At 40.0% G+C, this 15918-nt stretch overlaps 3 protein-coding genes across 3 annotated transcripts; all 3 read left to right on the top strand.

The window, feature by feature from the left end:
* The first annotated feature begins 5718 nt into the window (after positions 1 to 5718).
* On the top strand, positions 5719 to 7468 carry LOC113738369 (GDSL esterase/lipase At5g22810-like). Its single transcript, XM_027265543.2, has 5 exons — positions 5719 to 6013; positions 6119 to 6252; positions 6348 to 6581; positions 6732 to 6987; positions 7149 to 7468. The coding sequence occupies exons 1-5, from the start codon at positions 5776 to 5778 to the stop codon at positions 7337 to 7339; spliced, it is 1053 nt and encodes a 350-aa protein (XP_027121344.1). The 5' UTR covers positions 5719 to 5775; the 3' UTR covers positions 7340 to 7468.
* Positions 7469 to 10649: 3181 nt separating this feature from the next.
* On the top strand, positions 10650 to 11570 carry LOC113739236 (uncharacterized). The gene is made up of 2 exons (XM_027266467.1): positions 10650 to 10940; positions 11028 to 11570. Exons 1-2 carry the CDS (start codon positions 10650 to 10652, stop codon positions 11568 to 11570), a joined length of 834 nt encoding a protein of 277 aa, XP_027122268.1.
* A 3509-nt stretch (positions 11571 to 15079) lies between these two features.
* Positions 15080 to 15679, top strand: LOC140004831 (uncharacterized). The gene is made up of 2 exons (XM_072044983.1): positions 15080 to 15448; positions 15539 to 15679. Exons 1-2 carry the CDS (start codon positions 15080 to 15082, stop codon positions 15677 to 15679), a joined length of 510 nt encoding a protein of 169 aa, XP_071901084.1.
* Positions 15680 to 15918: the final 239 nt, after the last annotated feature.

Here is a 15918-nt window from a genome sequence, read left to right as displayed (position 1 = left end):
TGTTGGTGCATATTTTTGTGGTCCAATTGACTTGATTTTGATGTAGATATGTTGTATAGGTTGTGTGGAAAGTTTCCACCAAAAATCACTTGATTTGGTTGGCCAAAAGTTGAGATTTCAAAATTTCTTTACAACTGGAAAACGTGTCCAGAGTTGTTCTGGCAGCGATTTTGAAATGACCATAACTCTTTGCTCCGATGTTAAAATTGAGTGTCGTTTGCACCATTAGAAACTAAAAACTTCCAGTTTTCTAACGGTATAAAATGTATCCCCTGATTCCACTTGAATGAACTGTACCAGCCTTTCAAAGTCACCTGTCCTGTTTCTCCTCTGTGTTGGAAAATCTGTTATGAGCTGCAACTTGATGCTCGAATTTGAACTAGTTGTGGACAGAATTTCAAAATGATTACTTCTGAGAAATTGTAACCCTATGAATGTATTTTCCAACGCCACTAACCACGTTCAATTCCAAGTTGAATTGAGTGAATTATGGCCAAATTGCAGACCTGCATCATTGCTTGAAAACCCTCATTTTTGGACTGATCAATGGCCAATCTTGTTTGGGACTTGGTATTTTGAAACTCTTGGTATTAATCACCTACCAAACACATTTTGGATGTTTCCTAGTCCTTTTATTCATAAATGAACCATGTTTGAGATGATTTCATTGACCCAAAAGTTAGGAAAAGGAAAATTGAAGTACAAGGCAGATTTACCTTGGAAATTCTTGAAAATTTAATGGCTTTGTTAACTAACTTCCTGTACAAATTTTTATAGGAAATTCGACAGAGGAATAACCCTTATATGGTATGGTAATACTACTAAATTTGGTGCCATTTTGAGTTCATTTCGATGCCCAACCAAAGTCTCAAAATTCATGTTTCAAACCTGGAAAATTGCTCAATGGTCTTCATTTTGAACCAATTTTGAGCTGCTATATCTTGGAGCTAAAAACTCCGATTCTTGTTCTCTTTGTTGTGTTTTAAACTTTGATTGTAACTCTAAATGAGTTTCAAATTTGAGAGGCTAGTTCATATTCTGTGAATTTTGCCGAATTTTCAAATTTGGCCAAAAACCAACCCCGACTGTCTTGGTAGCCCAAAACAACAATTTTGAGCCGGATTTTGAATGTCATCCATTTGGAATCATGGAAAAATGTTTCCTAGGAAATTTTAGTACTTTGGAATTAGTTTCCAACGGTACCAAGTTTTCCAATTTTGGATCCACAGAGAGTGAGATACGAGTTTCCAAAGATTGCTTGTCAAATCTAAAATTTTCGAATTTAAAGGAAATTGAGTTTTTAGAACTCACATTTTTCCTTCAATATTGCTTGATCATTTTGCACTTGATTTCAAAGATGGAAATCATATTTCTCTTGTGTTTTAAAACCCCACTTTTGAGTCTCGACTTACGAGTAATTAAGGTTCATCTTCATGATATTTTTCTAGCTTGTACAAGTGTGCAATCTTCCGTGATAATTGGAGTTCTAAGTGGTAGTTCATTATCAATTGGTCAGGCACTCAAGAGCACCTTCAAGAGAATCCCATGGTGAACTCCTGAACCCTCAAGTGTGCTTTACTTCTTGAATTACTTGGTGAGTGTCAACTGTATGTGAACTTGATACGTGCTTAATTGCTATTAGTGATTGGAGATTTTGAAAATGCTGAGTCGAGTGTATACTTTATTGCACTCGTTCTCATTTAAACAAAGTGTATTTGAATTACTTGACATAAAATGCTTGAATTGCTTGAAGTGACTTGTTAAGTGAATTAAGTGAAGTGTTTAAGTGACTATTTATGCTATGGTTGCATAAGTCGATTGGAGTGAATCTCCTCGACTCTTAATGGTAAGTGTGAGGGACACCCAATTCTCACTAGCCAACCTTGGACTTGAGCCAGTATGGGTTTGGTCGGGCTCCTTGGTGAACCATGAGAAAACAAAAACTTGACCTATTGAGAGGTCTTGCTTGGCATTACCTCAAACAAATGAAAGGCGGGCCCGGTACAGGGGTATGTAATGGTGAAAGGGGACAGGATAGGTGAAGTTCTACGGACTATAACCTACCCGATTGATGGAGTGTCAACTCGTGGAGGTTCTTAATCATGCAAGTGGATAATAGCTCTTGAGAGCTCCTATATCCTTAAATTGTTTTTGCTTACTGTTCTCGCTTGAATTGTCATTTACTTGAATATTATTGTTCTACTCGTTAATTGGGATTGTTACTTGGACAACGTGCTTGCATGCGTGTTCTTGGCCCACGAGTAATTGCTCACCCCGTAGATTTGTTTTCCTTAATAGGTATGGACTTGGAGCGAAACTCGGAAAAACCCTTTGGATGTACTTTTATATTAGGGTTTTAAATATAATTGACTAGACATTGTGGATGTTGTATATTTTGGGAATTGATGTATCTTTTGGGAACCTAGTGTAAGAATTGAATAACTGATGTATCTTGAACTCGTGGTGTAAGACTTGGATATTCGATTATAGAAGCGACTTTTCTTTTATTTGGCTTGTATTAATCATTATGTATCGTTAAGCATGAATTGTTGCCTTGAGTCCTGGCGAGAGTTAGATTGGCGTTCCGCGGATACCCTTTGGTTCGCTTTAAAGAGAAGTAGGAGTGTCACAGAAAGAACAATCCATGAATTGCCTCCAGTTATTTCTTAAAAGTTTAGTAAGTAACTAATTACCTAGATTTCAAGTTCAAGGTTCGGATCTGTAACTTCACAAATTGGGGGTAGGAAGCATGTGGATACGGGTGAAAGGGTTAAAAAAAGAATTAATCACACATATACTGATAATATATACATTATTATGATTGGATGCTTGACAACAATATAAAATTTTAATTTTAATTTAAAATTCAGATTAATTGTCAAGTATACAATGATGATAATGTATACACTATCACATATATAAAATTAATCCTTAATAAAAAGTCAAAAAATAATTAAAATGCAAGAAAAAATCTTCCCGTGCGGCGGTGGGAGGTTTAACTTTCACGCTCATAATAGTTTACAACAATTTTCACCATCCGAAAGGATTTTCTTTAATAACATTTTCTCTTTGGGAGCAATCTCTTTACTCCTGCTTTAGCATCAAGTATTCAGAAAAATGCTTCCACTTTAATTAAGTGATGGCTAATCTAATTGTATCAAATTAACAACAAAATACTTTTGAATTTGCTTGTTTCTTTCTTTAGATAAGATAACGATGCTAGTATATTAGTACATATGTGATAAACAATCATTGATTTTTAATCCTATACTAAGATAATCCACAATTTTGTGCTTGTGCACATAGAATTGATTATGACTTAAAGCATTATGCCAATGACTATCACCCATCGGTTTTGATGGGTTCTCCATCATTTATCATTAAAAGCATTATGGCGATGATTATCAGAAAGCTTACGTGTTTAAGCACTTAACAGCTACTTTTTTTTTGTCTATGCTCAATAGTAAGCACTTTTAGTCTAAAAGAAAAGCGTCTATTAAGAAAAAAAAATTCCAGGCCATGGGGTCAAGTAAATGCACAAACAACACTGATGAAATATCAAACTTGTGACTTTCACTTATATAATTGAATGTACACTTTTTAAAAAAAAAAAAATCATTTATCAGGACAATTTGAACAAGGCAAGTCTGATGACAGATTTGATTTCCTCTTATGCAAGTGCCTCTAATGTTCTTCAATTTCAATAGATGATTAGGATAATTGGATCAACAAGACAAACTTTACTTGTTTCATCAGTGATAACCAGATTCAAGTATGGGTATCCATTGATTTATGGCAAGAAATCAATTTGTATAGTTTCACAACAGAAAATAGGAGTGTAGCGTTTGGGCCATCTTTCACCAATCTGTTCGCAAAGTTTCCATGGCTGGGGTATGAATTCTAAACTTTTGATAGAGTAACGACTAAAGTGCAACTTTATTTTCTTTTTCTTTTTGACGTTTCTTTTCCCCTGCCATATAAAAGTTTATAAGTCAGAATTGCATGCGAACAAAAGAATTTTGCAATCCATACGGCAAATTAGCAAGCAAGCATTCAGAGTAACGTTTTCTTTTACAACTTTTTAGCTATGTTTATTTTTCAATATTTCGAATTTACGAACATAAAAAATTACTTGGTATTACTCTACATCTCTTCGTATTGCAAAACATAAAAAAATAAAAAAAAAACGTAATTTGATATTGCCCGAATATGATAATCACCATTAAAGGAATATTCGTGATTGTGCTCCTAATTAGTTTTCGAAAGTTATGCTAAGTGAATGATTTATTTGCAAAGTGTGTGTCTCCACGGGCAGCAATTGAGAGGCTTGTTTATCAAGCTCATAATAGTTTATCATAATTTCCACCGTCCGACAAGAGGCAATTTAATTAACTTTCCCTTTTCTTTTCACCAATACTTCTTACAAGCAGATAATGATATTTCTTCTGCTTTATCCATTTCATGCTTTACAGCAGCATGAAGTTTAAGATACATAGAGCCTTAAGCACTAATCTGCAATGCTAACAAAATCATTTGCGAGAAAATTTCAAGAAAAGAAAAAGTAGCCCCAATTTTAATCATCTCCCTAATATAACTTTTCTCTGTTGGATTTTCTTTATTATACATTTTCCTTTTAAAATTTACATCTTCATAGGTGAAAAGATTTTTTTTTTTTTTTTTTAAAAAAAACAGCTTTCCACTGAATGTTACCCTTGCTAAACTGCCGTGACTTTATTCATGAAGCTTTCGATTTTAGATGTTGATTGCAAGGCTACTGATGTTTGTAAAGACTCATTTGGTGGTAGTAAGAATTTAAGACACATACAAGAAAGTTAAATAGTTGAAAAAATCAACCGACTTTGAGCCATTGTATCTGATCTTTGTTGTGCCATTGCCTTTGTTGATCAATTCAAGTTGAGAAATCTTGTGGCTTTGGACAATCTATGCATAAGTAAAGGTGCATTAGAAACCAATACAGCTCAAATAACACTTCTAGCAAGACACGCCAAATAAACTTAATTTGAACTATTGCCAGCTAAATGTTGCTCTAGTTAAATTAAACGACAACTAACCTCATGGATGTCAGAACTATTCACTGACAACCTTACTTGCATCTAGAAAGGAGTTGCAAAATACTAGATCAGATAACTAGCGAATGTTAATTGGAGTCCAAAATTTAGGCAAATCTGGAGGACAACCATAAACTATAGTCAATTCATTTATCATTTTTTCAAAAATTGGCTAGTCTAGCATCAAATGTTCAGTAAACGAAAATCTGTCTTAGCAGCTATTACACCAAGAGAATAGCTTCCACTATGGAATGAACATGTTAAATATGTTTCCCCGAAGACAGTATTAACCACACCAAGTTTACCTAGACCTCTTCCCCCCCCCCCTCCCACAAATATATTAATTGACCAACTGGAATTTTCTATTTCTTTTTTTTTTTTTTTAAAAGTTTGATGTGCTCTGAAACTTGTAGCTGTAATTAACCAAGTTGGTGAACATACATATGGCATAACATTCAACTGTTTGAATGCTGTTCTTATCTAGATACTCTACCAGAAGAGTACTCTACTTCCCACAATCTACCACGTTAAGAGGGTTGAGTTTTAAAATTGCATATCAAATCTCTTGAGATGTAGGCCTTTCAACCAATTGGGCTAATGAATACTACATCAATGGAATTATATAAATGCATCATCCAATTGCTGCATTGCAATCATCATTCCTCTCTTTTTCTGAGTTACATCACTGATTAACTGCTTGAAAACAATGGCCGCTTCAGTTTTTCTATTGACATGCTTCCTACTAGTTTTGGGCCTCAATGTTGTCAATGGACAGCCTCTAGTTCCTGCACTATACTTGTTTGGGGATTCTATTGTTGATGTGGGAAACAATAACTATTTAGAGACTCTAATCAAAGCCAACTTCCCCCCTTATGGAAGAGACTTCATTAACCATGAAGCAACAGGGAGGTTCTGCAATGGGAAGCTTGCCACAGATTTTACTGGTACTTCTCTTCAATCTCAACCCTCCTATCATTTTCTCCTCCCTTTGTTTTCTCAATGCAAATGTATGATTTTTACAGTTATCTAACGAATTTTAGCTAATGCAGGTGAGAATCTAGGCTTCACTGATTATCCAAAGCCTTATCTGAGCAATAAGGCGAAAACAACGAAAAACATGTTGCTTGGGGCCAACTTTGCTTCAGCAGGTTCTGGTTATTATGAAGCTACTGCAAAAATATATGTAAGTACAAAATCTTTTACTATGTACAGACATTCTATATACGAGTGTAATGCTGATCAGATGATAATATTAACTGTATATTTTATATGGTTTAGAATACCCTTTCACTAAGCAAGCAGCTGGCACTTTACAAGGACTACCAGAATAGGCTAGTTGTGATTCTGGGGAAAGTCAATGCTTCAGCCACCATAAATGGTTCAATCCACTTTCTGAGTGATGGAAGCAGTGACTTTGTTCAGAACTACTACATCAATCCTCTGCTCTACAAGAAATACACACCTGATCAGTTCTCAGACATCCTCATCCAATCCTATGTAAATTTTGTACAGGTAATGTTTTCTCCACGAACACTATTGCTCTCTGATTGCATATCTGCAACTGCAATTCCAGGAGTAATAATCTTGATGCAGCACATAAGTTAGGTGAATTTTATATAATCCATCTGCTCTAAAGTTAAATTCTTGCAAATTCTGCAATAGGCACTGTACAAGTTGGGAGCAAGAAAGATTGGAGTCACAACATTGCCACCAATTGGATGTCTTCCAGCATCCATAACTCTGTTTAGCGAGGATACCAACAAATGCGTTGAGAAGATGAATGCAGCAGCTGTTTCATTCAACAATAAGCTTAACATGACATCGCAAAGCTTAAAACAAAAGCTCCCCAATCTCAATCTTCTTGTCTTGGATATCTATCAGCCACTTTTAGACCTTGTCACCAAACCTATAGATAATGGTACTTCTCAACTTCCTCATTCTCTAATTGAATGCAGAAAACTACTAATCCTGATTAAATTATTTTTCTCTCGTTTGTTATTCATTCAAGAGTGGAAAGAGTGAGGCCAAAGGTTGAATTGAGGCAAGATTATACATATACTGAAATCAATTATTTTGCAGGATTTTTTGAAGCAAGAAAGGCATGTTGTGGTTCGGGGCTGATAGAGACATCTTTTCTGTGCAATGCCAAGTCTCCAGGAACATGTGCAAATGCATCAGAGTATGTGTTTTGGGATGGATTCCACCCAACAGAAGCTGCAAACAAAGTTTTATCTAGTGACTTGCTAGTCAGCGGCCTCAACCTTATCTAATGTCTTCCACTAATTAAAGACAATGCATAAGAGTAATAATTTGATGTATTCCCCAGGTCAAGTTTGTTGCAATTGTAATTGAGTATTTCCCTTTATCGTAATGAAATTTATGAATTGTGCGTGCATCCATCAACAGTTTTATTACAGAGCACTTAATATATTTGATTATAAAACAAGCATTAGACAAATGAGTAATTTTATTAGCCAATCCTCTTGCTGTTTATGTTAGTGTTATCAGTTCTTTCAATCCATTTAATGGTGAATGTTGAGCAAAATCCTCTCACTAACCGACACAAACCTAACATTTGGAACATGTAATTAGAGATGCCACAAAATTTAGTGACCAATCAAATAGTTTTAATTTTTTCTTATGGTTTTTCATCTCACTAACTTAGAAAAGCACTCTGTAGTTTGTCACCTCATCAATAAAATTTAAAGCAACATGTAAAACAAAATGCCTTCAATTAACAGCAATGCTTGCGCTCAATTTGAAATCTCATATGAAAGCTTGTTAACTAATCAATATTCGAAATTAAACCAACTAATTAAATTTTTTTTTTAATATTTCGATCACTAAATTTTTATTTCAGTCAAAAGGTCACCTCTAATGAAAGCGGACATTTTTGGGCACTCAACAATTAAAAGCATATTTTGTCACTGAAGAAATAAGGATTTAAAATGTACATTTTAATTAGCTGAATAAGTCATTGCGGCTCAAAAAAAAAAAAGACATTAGTTACCAAATCAAAAAAATATTCAAAGTGAGTCACTGATTATTTCCCACTTTCTAGCTTACCAATGGGAAAAAGATCGAGAGAAAGGAGGCAGGCCTACTGTTTTTTTCCTTGCATGATCATGATTGGAATGCTGTTTTGGCATCTTTCCGAGATTCAAGACGGAGTAATTTCAATCTGTTGTATGTATGTGGATTTATAATGAAAATTAATCTGCTTTGTTTGTGGATTCAGACAATATGTACCGTTTGCATTTTGTAGAGTGGATATCTTTTGTTCTCGTATATCATATAATATAGTGTATATGGGCCAATTATGGAGCTCCTAATTTTGTCCAACTTTCACTAAACTCTTTTAATCAACAATTTTTCAGTAATTATATGCCTCCTAATTACACCACCTCAAATAATTCAACATCTACCATCACACCAATTTACAATATTGCAAGGCATGATTGGGCAGTAGGTATATTTTCACTTGCATTGCAATATGTTTCTCTCCTAGTTTGCAATAGTAAGTCCACAAAGAAAAAGAAAAAAAATACTTCAAAGCGAGCAGAAGGTAAATTCCCTTGGTGTCTCTTTTGGCGTAGATACTAGATGCTTTGATTATTTTTCAAAGGCTTGATTTCAATTATTTGAAATCATTTTTTGTCTCTATCTCATCTATAGTTGTCTAAAAATTTCCATGTTGGAAAAAAAGAAGTTTAAAATGGAATTCTGTTCTAAGAATTCCTACTTTGTTCTATTTCCCTTATTAAATTATGTAGACACCAAATTTTAATTTATCTTTATTTTTATTTTATTTTATTGATAATCATTATCTATTTTTACTTATTAATCTCATGATTTGTTTTTAGACATTTTTTAAGCATTTTAGATATCAAATTTTTAATCTAGCGTTATTTATTATTATTTTCATTAAATGATAATTATTATTTAGTCTCTTAATTTTTATTTTTAAGACATTTTTAGCATTAAAATTTATCGAAAAAAGAAAATTGTTCACAAAAATAGGCTTTAATTCTTTTAGATTCAATTTATGAAAATTTGTTGTTTGTTTACCTAAATTAAGTGAAAATTAGTAAAATAAAAAGGAAAAATCATTAATCAAAAAAAAAATTTAGCGTTTCATTTAATTTGGTTAATCTTGTTTTATTTCTATTTTTTGTTGTTAAAATTATTTCATTATTTGTTTATTGTTGTTAAAAAAAGAAAAAAAAAAAAAAAAAAAGGGGGAACCCACGCGCGTGTGCAATGCACGCGCTATTTCTTCATGCCAGCGATGCTACAGTATATAAAATGCAGCAGCGTAGCTGCTCTTTCCTCACTCTTTTTTGGTTGTTCTAGCTCTGTTGGATTGCTTTAGTACAGGCCATTTGGCCTTAATCTAGAAACCTCAATTGTCTTGTCCAACAAGAACCATCAAACAGCTCCAAAATGAGATAAAAAAAAAAAAGGCAGCTTCATCCCATCGTCCAGCCAAGGGTTTAGAGAGTTTAAAAGGGAAAAGCAGTGTAGTGGGGCCAATCTACATGCGCCACGTATCAGCTCATTTGCAGCAGCTCGGGCAAATCAGTTCGGACATAGCGGGCACCAGTTCGGCCATTTCCACCGCCATTCAGCTGTGTGGGCTTAGTGGGCCGTGCCTCCCGCGCCTTTTGGAATTAGCAGGCGAAACCTTAGAAAGACTCCCCCTTGACTAAGACTCGTAGTCCTATAAGGAAACTCTCACCCTCAAGCCTATAAATATAGCACCACAAGATGACACAAGGTACGCCTTCAACAGTACTCTATGCTGATTCCCTACTTATAAGCTCTACTGACTTAATCGTTGGAACTACTCCGGGGAACTAGTCCCCTCGTTTCCTACTTTTTGCAGGACAGTTCGTTTGATCTCCTCCCATCAACTCGGCCTTTCTCTGTTCACCTAGCTCACAGCATCTCGGCTCGGATCACGTTTCTGGCAGTCGCATCAATTGGCGCCGTCTGTGGGAAAGTAATTCTCTTTTTCTGCGAATCATGCCAAGGACTAGATTCCAAAGAAACGCTGATAGGTCCAAGGAGGACGAACGGAGCAACCCCCGAAATTCCCATCAGAATCCCCCACTAGGGAACGAAGAGGCGGAGCTCCGCGAGTCCCGCCTAAACAACTAGTGCAGGTGGTGGCTAGCAATTTGCCCACCTTTGAGGCTATTGTGAACTACGTAAAGGGGCAGTCCGAAGGCTATCATGACTAGGAACACACGGCACGGAAGGCGGATGGAGTCGGACCGACAGAGTCAAGGACGGGGAGCCCTAACCCTCGCCCAAAGCGGGCGCGAAAAGAGCACACCTGCGAACAGGTCAAGGTCATGGAACCCTCCCACAAGAACTCCCGAACTGAGCACCCGGAGCCCTTCCAAGGGTTTCCACAGAGGGAGCCCTTTCCTAGGAGAGATAAATACCGGGTACAGGATGAATTGGATCTTTTGCTAGATCCGAAGGCGGATAAATATATTGCCTACCTCTTTGTGCCGGACATCGAGGATTACCCGCTGCCATTACCCGCTGCCCGTGAAGTTCAAAATACCAAGTATGAAATCTTATGATGCGACCACGGACCTAGAGGATCAACTGTTTGCCTTCCTGACATACATGCGCCTGCAAACAGCCGCGAACGCGGTTCGATGCAAGATCTTCCCAATGTTCTTGGAAGGGAAGGCGCATAAGTGGTTCCAGGGGTTGCCTCCTAGGTCAATTCAGTCATTCACACAGCTTGCGCGGCTATTTTCAGCACAGTTCGTCTCATCGCGAGCCTTCTCCAAGAACACCGCTCATTTGATGACGATCCATCAGAGCCCTGAGAAGTCCTTACGCGAATATATGGTTGGATTCAACAATGAGTCCCTCCAAATCCAAGATCGGAATGATAAGGTTATCATGACTGCCTTCATCAATGGGCTGCACAAATAGAAGCTGTATACCGAGTTTGTGGAGAAATCTCCTAAATCAGTTCGGGAGATGCTGGACCAAGCTCATGAGAAGGCTAATGCTGAGGAAGTCAATCGACTGAAAAGTGCGCAGGAGAGACTAAGGGACGCTAGGCGCAGAAAGAGTGCCAGTTTGGGTGAAGCACAATCTAGCCATGCCCGGAAGATCACTCTCGACCGCCAACCTAGGAGTGGCCCCTGGTCAGGAACGAGCCGGCCCTTCGAGAAGGAGAGGGCCTGGACCTCCCTCACAGCGCCCAGAGCTCAGGTCCTGGCGGTAATGGAACGGGAGGGCCTCTCTCGAAATCCTCCGCAGCTGCTTGGTGATAGGAGCAGACGAGATCGGATTTTATATTGCGCATACCATCGCGACGCAAGTCATGATACCGAGAATTGTTATCATCTAAAAAGGGACATCGAAGAGCTAATCAAACGAGGACACTTGAAGCAGTTCATACAGGAGGGAAGGGCCGACCAGAGGCAAGGGGGCAATAAGCGGGAGCACGCGAGCTACCCACGCGATTGATCTCAGGGTCCCCGTGACTGAACTCCCGTGCTAGACGTACAGAACCTAACAGGGGTAATTAACACAATTGCAGGAGGACCTGTTGGTAGAGATAGCCACACAGCTCAGCGAAATAACCGCCCCCTCCTAACAAAGAAAACCCAAGTAAGCGATTGAAAATATACGAGGAGATCATCTATGGACCTGAAGACGCAATACCCTTGGCTTCTAATAATCATGGGGCCATTGTGATAGAAGTCATCACATACAACTACAAAGTCAAAACGGTATATATAGACAATGGGAGTGCCATTGACGTGTTATATTACAAGACCTTTAAAGAACTGCAATTGGAGGACAAGCAGCTCATACCAGTCAGAACTCCCCTGATAAGCTTTGTAGGCCCACCGGTGAGATCGGAGGAGATGATAACCTCATGGTCACGGTGGGGATGTCACCAAAATGTCAAACTGTTTCGGTGAATTTTACGGTGGTAAAAGAGCCCTCGTCGTACAACATGATTTTGGGACGGTCTACCCTAAACGTGTTTTGAGCCGTTTGCTCTACCCTGCACCTTAGCATGAAATTTTCTACACCGGCGGAGGTGGCTGAGGTGCAAGGGGATCCAAAAGTAGTTAGGGCCTGTTACATTGCGACTCTCAAGAATAAGGAAAAACTGGTGACTCAGACAACTCGCTTAGAGCCATAGGAGCCAATGGAGAAGAAAGAGGGGTTGGAGACGGACGAGAGACTACTCGAACTGCTAGTCAGTAGGGAGAGACCCGATCATGTGGTCAAAACCAGCTCAGACCTGGGAGAGCAGACACAGAGGGCACTCGAAGCTCTTCTTGAGGAATATGCGGAGATCTTCTCCTAGAGTGCAGATGACATGCCTGGAATTTCGTCCGAGCTGGCAATTCACAAGTTACACGTAGACCCCAATATCTGACTTGTGAAGTAGAAAAAGCAAAATTTTGCGTCTGAGCGGAATGAGGTCGTCAAAGATGAGGTAGGCAAGCTGCTAAAGGCCAAAATTGTGAAGGAGGTCTTCTATCCGACCTAGTTGGCCAACCCTGTGTTGGTCAAGAAAGACGATAGAGTTTGGAGAATGTGTGTGGACTTCACCGATTTGAACAAAGCTTGCTCGAAGGACTGCTATCCTCTTTCTCGAATCGACCTGCTTGTGAAATCGACCACTGGGTATGAAATCTTCTGTTTCTTGGATGCTTTCAAGGGATACCACCAAATAGTTATGGACGAGAAAGATCAGGAGAAGACCTCGTTCATCACTGAGTATGCTACCTACTGTTATGTCACCATGCTGTTTGGACTAAAAAATCCGAGCGCGACGTACCAAAGATTGGTGAACAAACTGTTCAAAGATCAGATAGGCCGGAATATGGAGGTCTACGTGGACAACATGTTGGTGAAAAGTCAAACTGAGGAGCAGTTCATTACATACCTCAGAGAGGTTTTCAACGTTCTTCGAAGCTCACGCATGCAACTGAACCCCAAGAAATGCACTTTCGGGGTCAAGTTGGACAAATTCTTAGGGTATATGATATCCAAAAACAGGGTACGGGCTAACCCGGATAAGGTAAAAGTTATCATGGATATGGCTTCTTCCAGAAATATTAAGGAGATGCAGTGCCTAACTGGTAGGATGGTAGTCTTGAATCAAATTGGCAGTCCGGGGCTTGAATTTCTTCAAGGCTGTAAAGAAAGGTCCCCAGTTTGAATAGACCTCAGAATGCCAGAAAGCATTCGATCAACTGAAGAGTCACCTTGCCACGCTGTCTGCCTTGACTTCTCCAGTACAAGGTGAAACTCTGTTCATCTACCTAGCGCCGGGGGAGGAGGCCGTTAGCGCAGTGCTAGTAAGAGAAGAAAACAAGGTCCAGAGACAGGTGTACTATGTCAGCCGTGCTCTATAGGGGGCGGAGGCTAGGTATTCGCCGATTAACCACTACTTCCTGGCATTAGTTCACCCGGCGCGAAATTTCAGACCATACTTCTAGACTCATCCCATTATGGTAGTGACTGACCAACCCTTGAAACAGATCATGTCTAGACCAGACGTGTCAGGGAAGATGGTCAAGTGGGCTGTCGAATTATCCGAGCACGACTTCGGGTACCAGCCCCGGACGGCCATCAAAGCCCAAGTATTGACGGATTTCATAGCGGATGGTGTTTCCTTTGGGCAACCAGAGTTCGAATGGGTCAAAGAGGCTGGCATCAAACCAGTTGAGGGTAAATAGGCCGAAGAAACTCTCTCCCGAGTTGAGGCCAAATAGGTTGGAGAAGTTCCTATACGAGCTGAGGCCATATAGGCCAGAGAGACTCCTTTACGAGTTGAGACCAAACAGACCAGAAAGGCTCCTTTGCGAGCTAAAGCCAAACAGGCCGGAGAAACTCTCTAGCGAGCCGAGGCCATATAGGCCGGAGAGGTTCCTTTGCGAGTTGAGACCATACAGGTCGGAGAGACTCCCGGACGAGTTGAAACCATACAGGCCAGAGATAAGGCCATGCATGCCGGAGAGGCTCTTATGCGAGCTGAGGCTATTCGGGCCAGAGAAGCTCCCATGCGAGCTAAGGCCAAGCCGACCGGAGAAGTTGGCATCCAATCAGCTGAGGCCGAACAAGCCCCTGTACGGGCTGACATCGATGAAACTGAGGAGATTGCCGGACAGGCTGTTCCAGTCTGGGCACTATATGTTGACGGCTCCTCCAGCAAAAAATGGTGCGGGGCCAGACTCCTTCTGATCAGCTCTACCGGGGAAGAGCTGGCTTACGCCTTGAAATTCGACTTCAGAACCTCCAATAACGAATCTGAATATGAGGCCCTAATTGCAGGGATGGAGATGACTTGGAAATTGGGAGCTGAATTAATAAGGGTCCATAACAACTCTCAATTGATAGTAAACCAAGTCTTGAGAAACTACAAGGTCAGAGAAGAGCCATTGAAGAAGTACGTTGCTAAAATACTTGAGCTAAGGAGCCAGTTTAAGCAGTTCACCCTTGAACGAGCCCCGAGGAGCCGCAATAAGAGAACAGATGCTTTGTCTAAACTAGCTTCCACTTCTTTTGGCAAGCTGAACCGGAAAGTATTGGTAGAGGTCGTAAAAAATCATGCATATGAGCAACTAGACACGGTAGTAGTACGAGTGATGAGTTCTTAGATGGATCCCATCGTACAATACCTAACTAAGAGAGAACTTCCCCTGAGCAAGATAGAGGCTCGCAAGGCCCTTCTCAAGTCACAGAGGTATGCTTTCGCGGACGGAGTGCTTTATAAGAAGTTGTATCTACGTCCATGGTTGAAATGCATGACACCTGAGGAGGAGAGCTACATTCTGCGCGAACTACATAAAGGCATATGTGAAAATCATGTCGATCAACTAGTTCTAGCCTAAAAGGGCATGTTATTCGGATACTACTGGCCGACCATCTTCCGGGACTCGGTCGAGCTGGTGGCAAAATGCAAGTCATGCCAACTGCACGCGCCGGTCCATCATGCCCCGACTCAAGAGATGGTCCATCTTCAAAACCCATGGCCATTCTTTCAGTGGCGAATTGACCTGCTTGGTCCTTTACTCCGAGCTCCTGGAGGATATGAGCATCTGGTTGTGATAATAGATTACTTCACTAAGTGGGTAGAAGCTGAGCCCCTCAACACCATCAGCAGTAGGTCGGTTCAAAAATTCCTCTGGAAGAATATAGTTTGTCGGTTCGGCATACCACGGGCCCTGATCTCAAACAATGGCAGACAGTTCACCGACAGTTCCCTCCAAGACTGGTGTTCCGAGCTCGGAATACAGCAACACTTCACTTCCGTAGGGCATCCACGAGCTAACAGCCAGGTCGAGAATGCCAATAGGACCATCCTGCATGGCATGAAGGTGCGAATCGAATCTGCTCGAACTAGGTTGATAGACGAGCTGTAAACCATACTATAGGCTTATCAAACCATGCCCCGAACTGCTACACAGGAAACTCTGTTTGTCTTAACTTATGAAGCAGAGGCTGTAATCCCAGCAGAAATTGGAATACCCTTGGGCAGGGTCCAGCATTTTGTGGCCCAGGATAATGAGGAGAAAATACGACTCAACCTAAACCTATTAGAACAGTAGAGGGAGGAAGCAACCATAAGAATGGCAAAGTACAAAGAGCAGGTCGCACAGTACTACAACATTAGGGTAAGACACCTCTCCTTCAAACTAGGAAATCCGGTGATATGAAAGAACTCGGTAAGTCGAGTTGGGGGAACGAGCAAACTAAACCCGAACTGGGAAGACCCCTACATGGTGAAAGAGGCGGACCGATCTGGCTATTGTAAGTTAGCTCGCCCCAATGAGGAGGGACCAATCTA

The sequence above is a fragment of the Coffea arabica genome, chromosome 4c, assembly GCF_036785885.1.
Source record: "Coffea arabica cultivar ET-39 chromosome 4c, Coffea Arabica ET-39 HiFi, whole genome shotgun sequence".
Classification (NCBI taxonomy): domain Eukaryota; kingdom Viridiplantae; phylum Streptophyta; class Magnoliopsida; order Gentianales; family Rubiaceae; genus Coffea; species Coffea arabica.
Note: the sequence above shows the minus strand (reverse complement) of the source record. Positions and strands in the feature narration are given on the sequence as shown.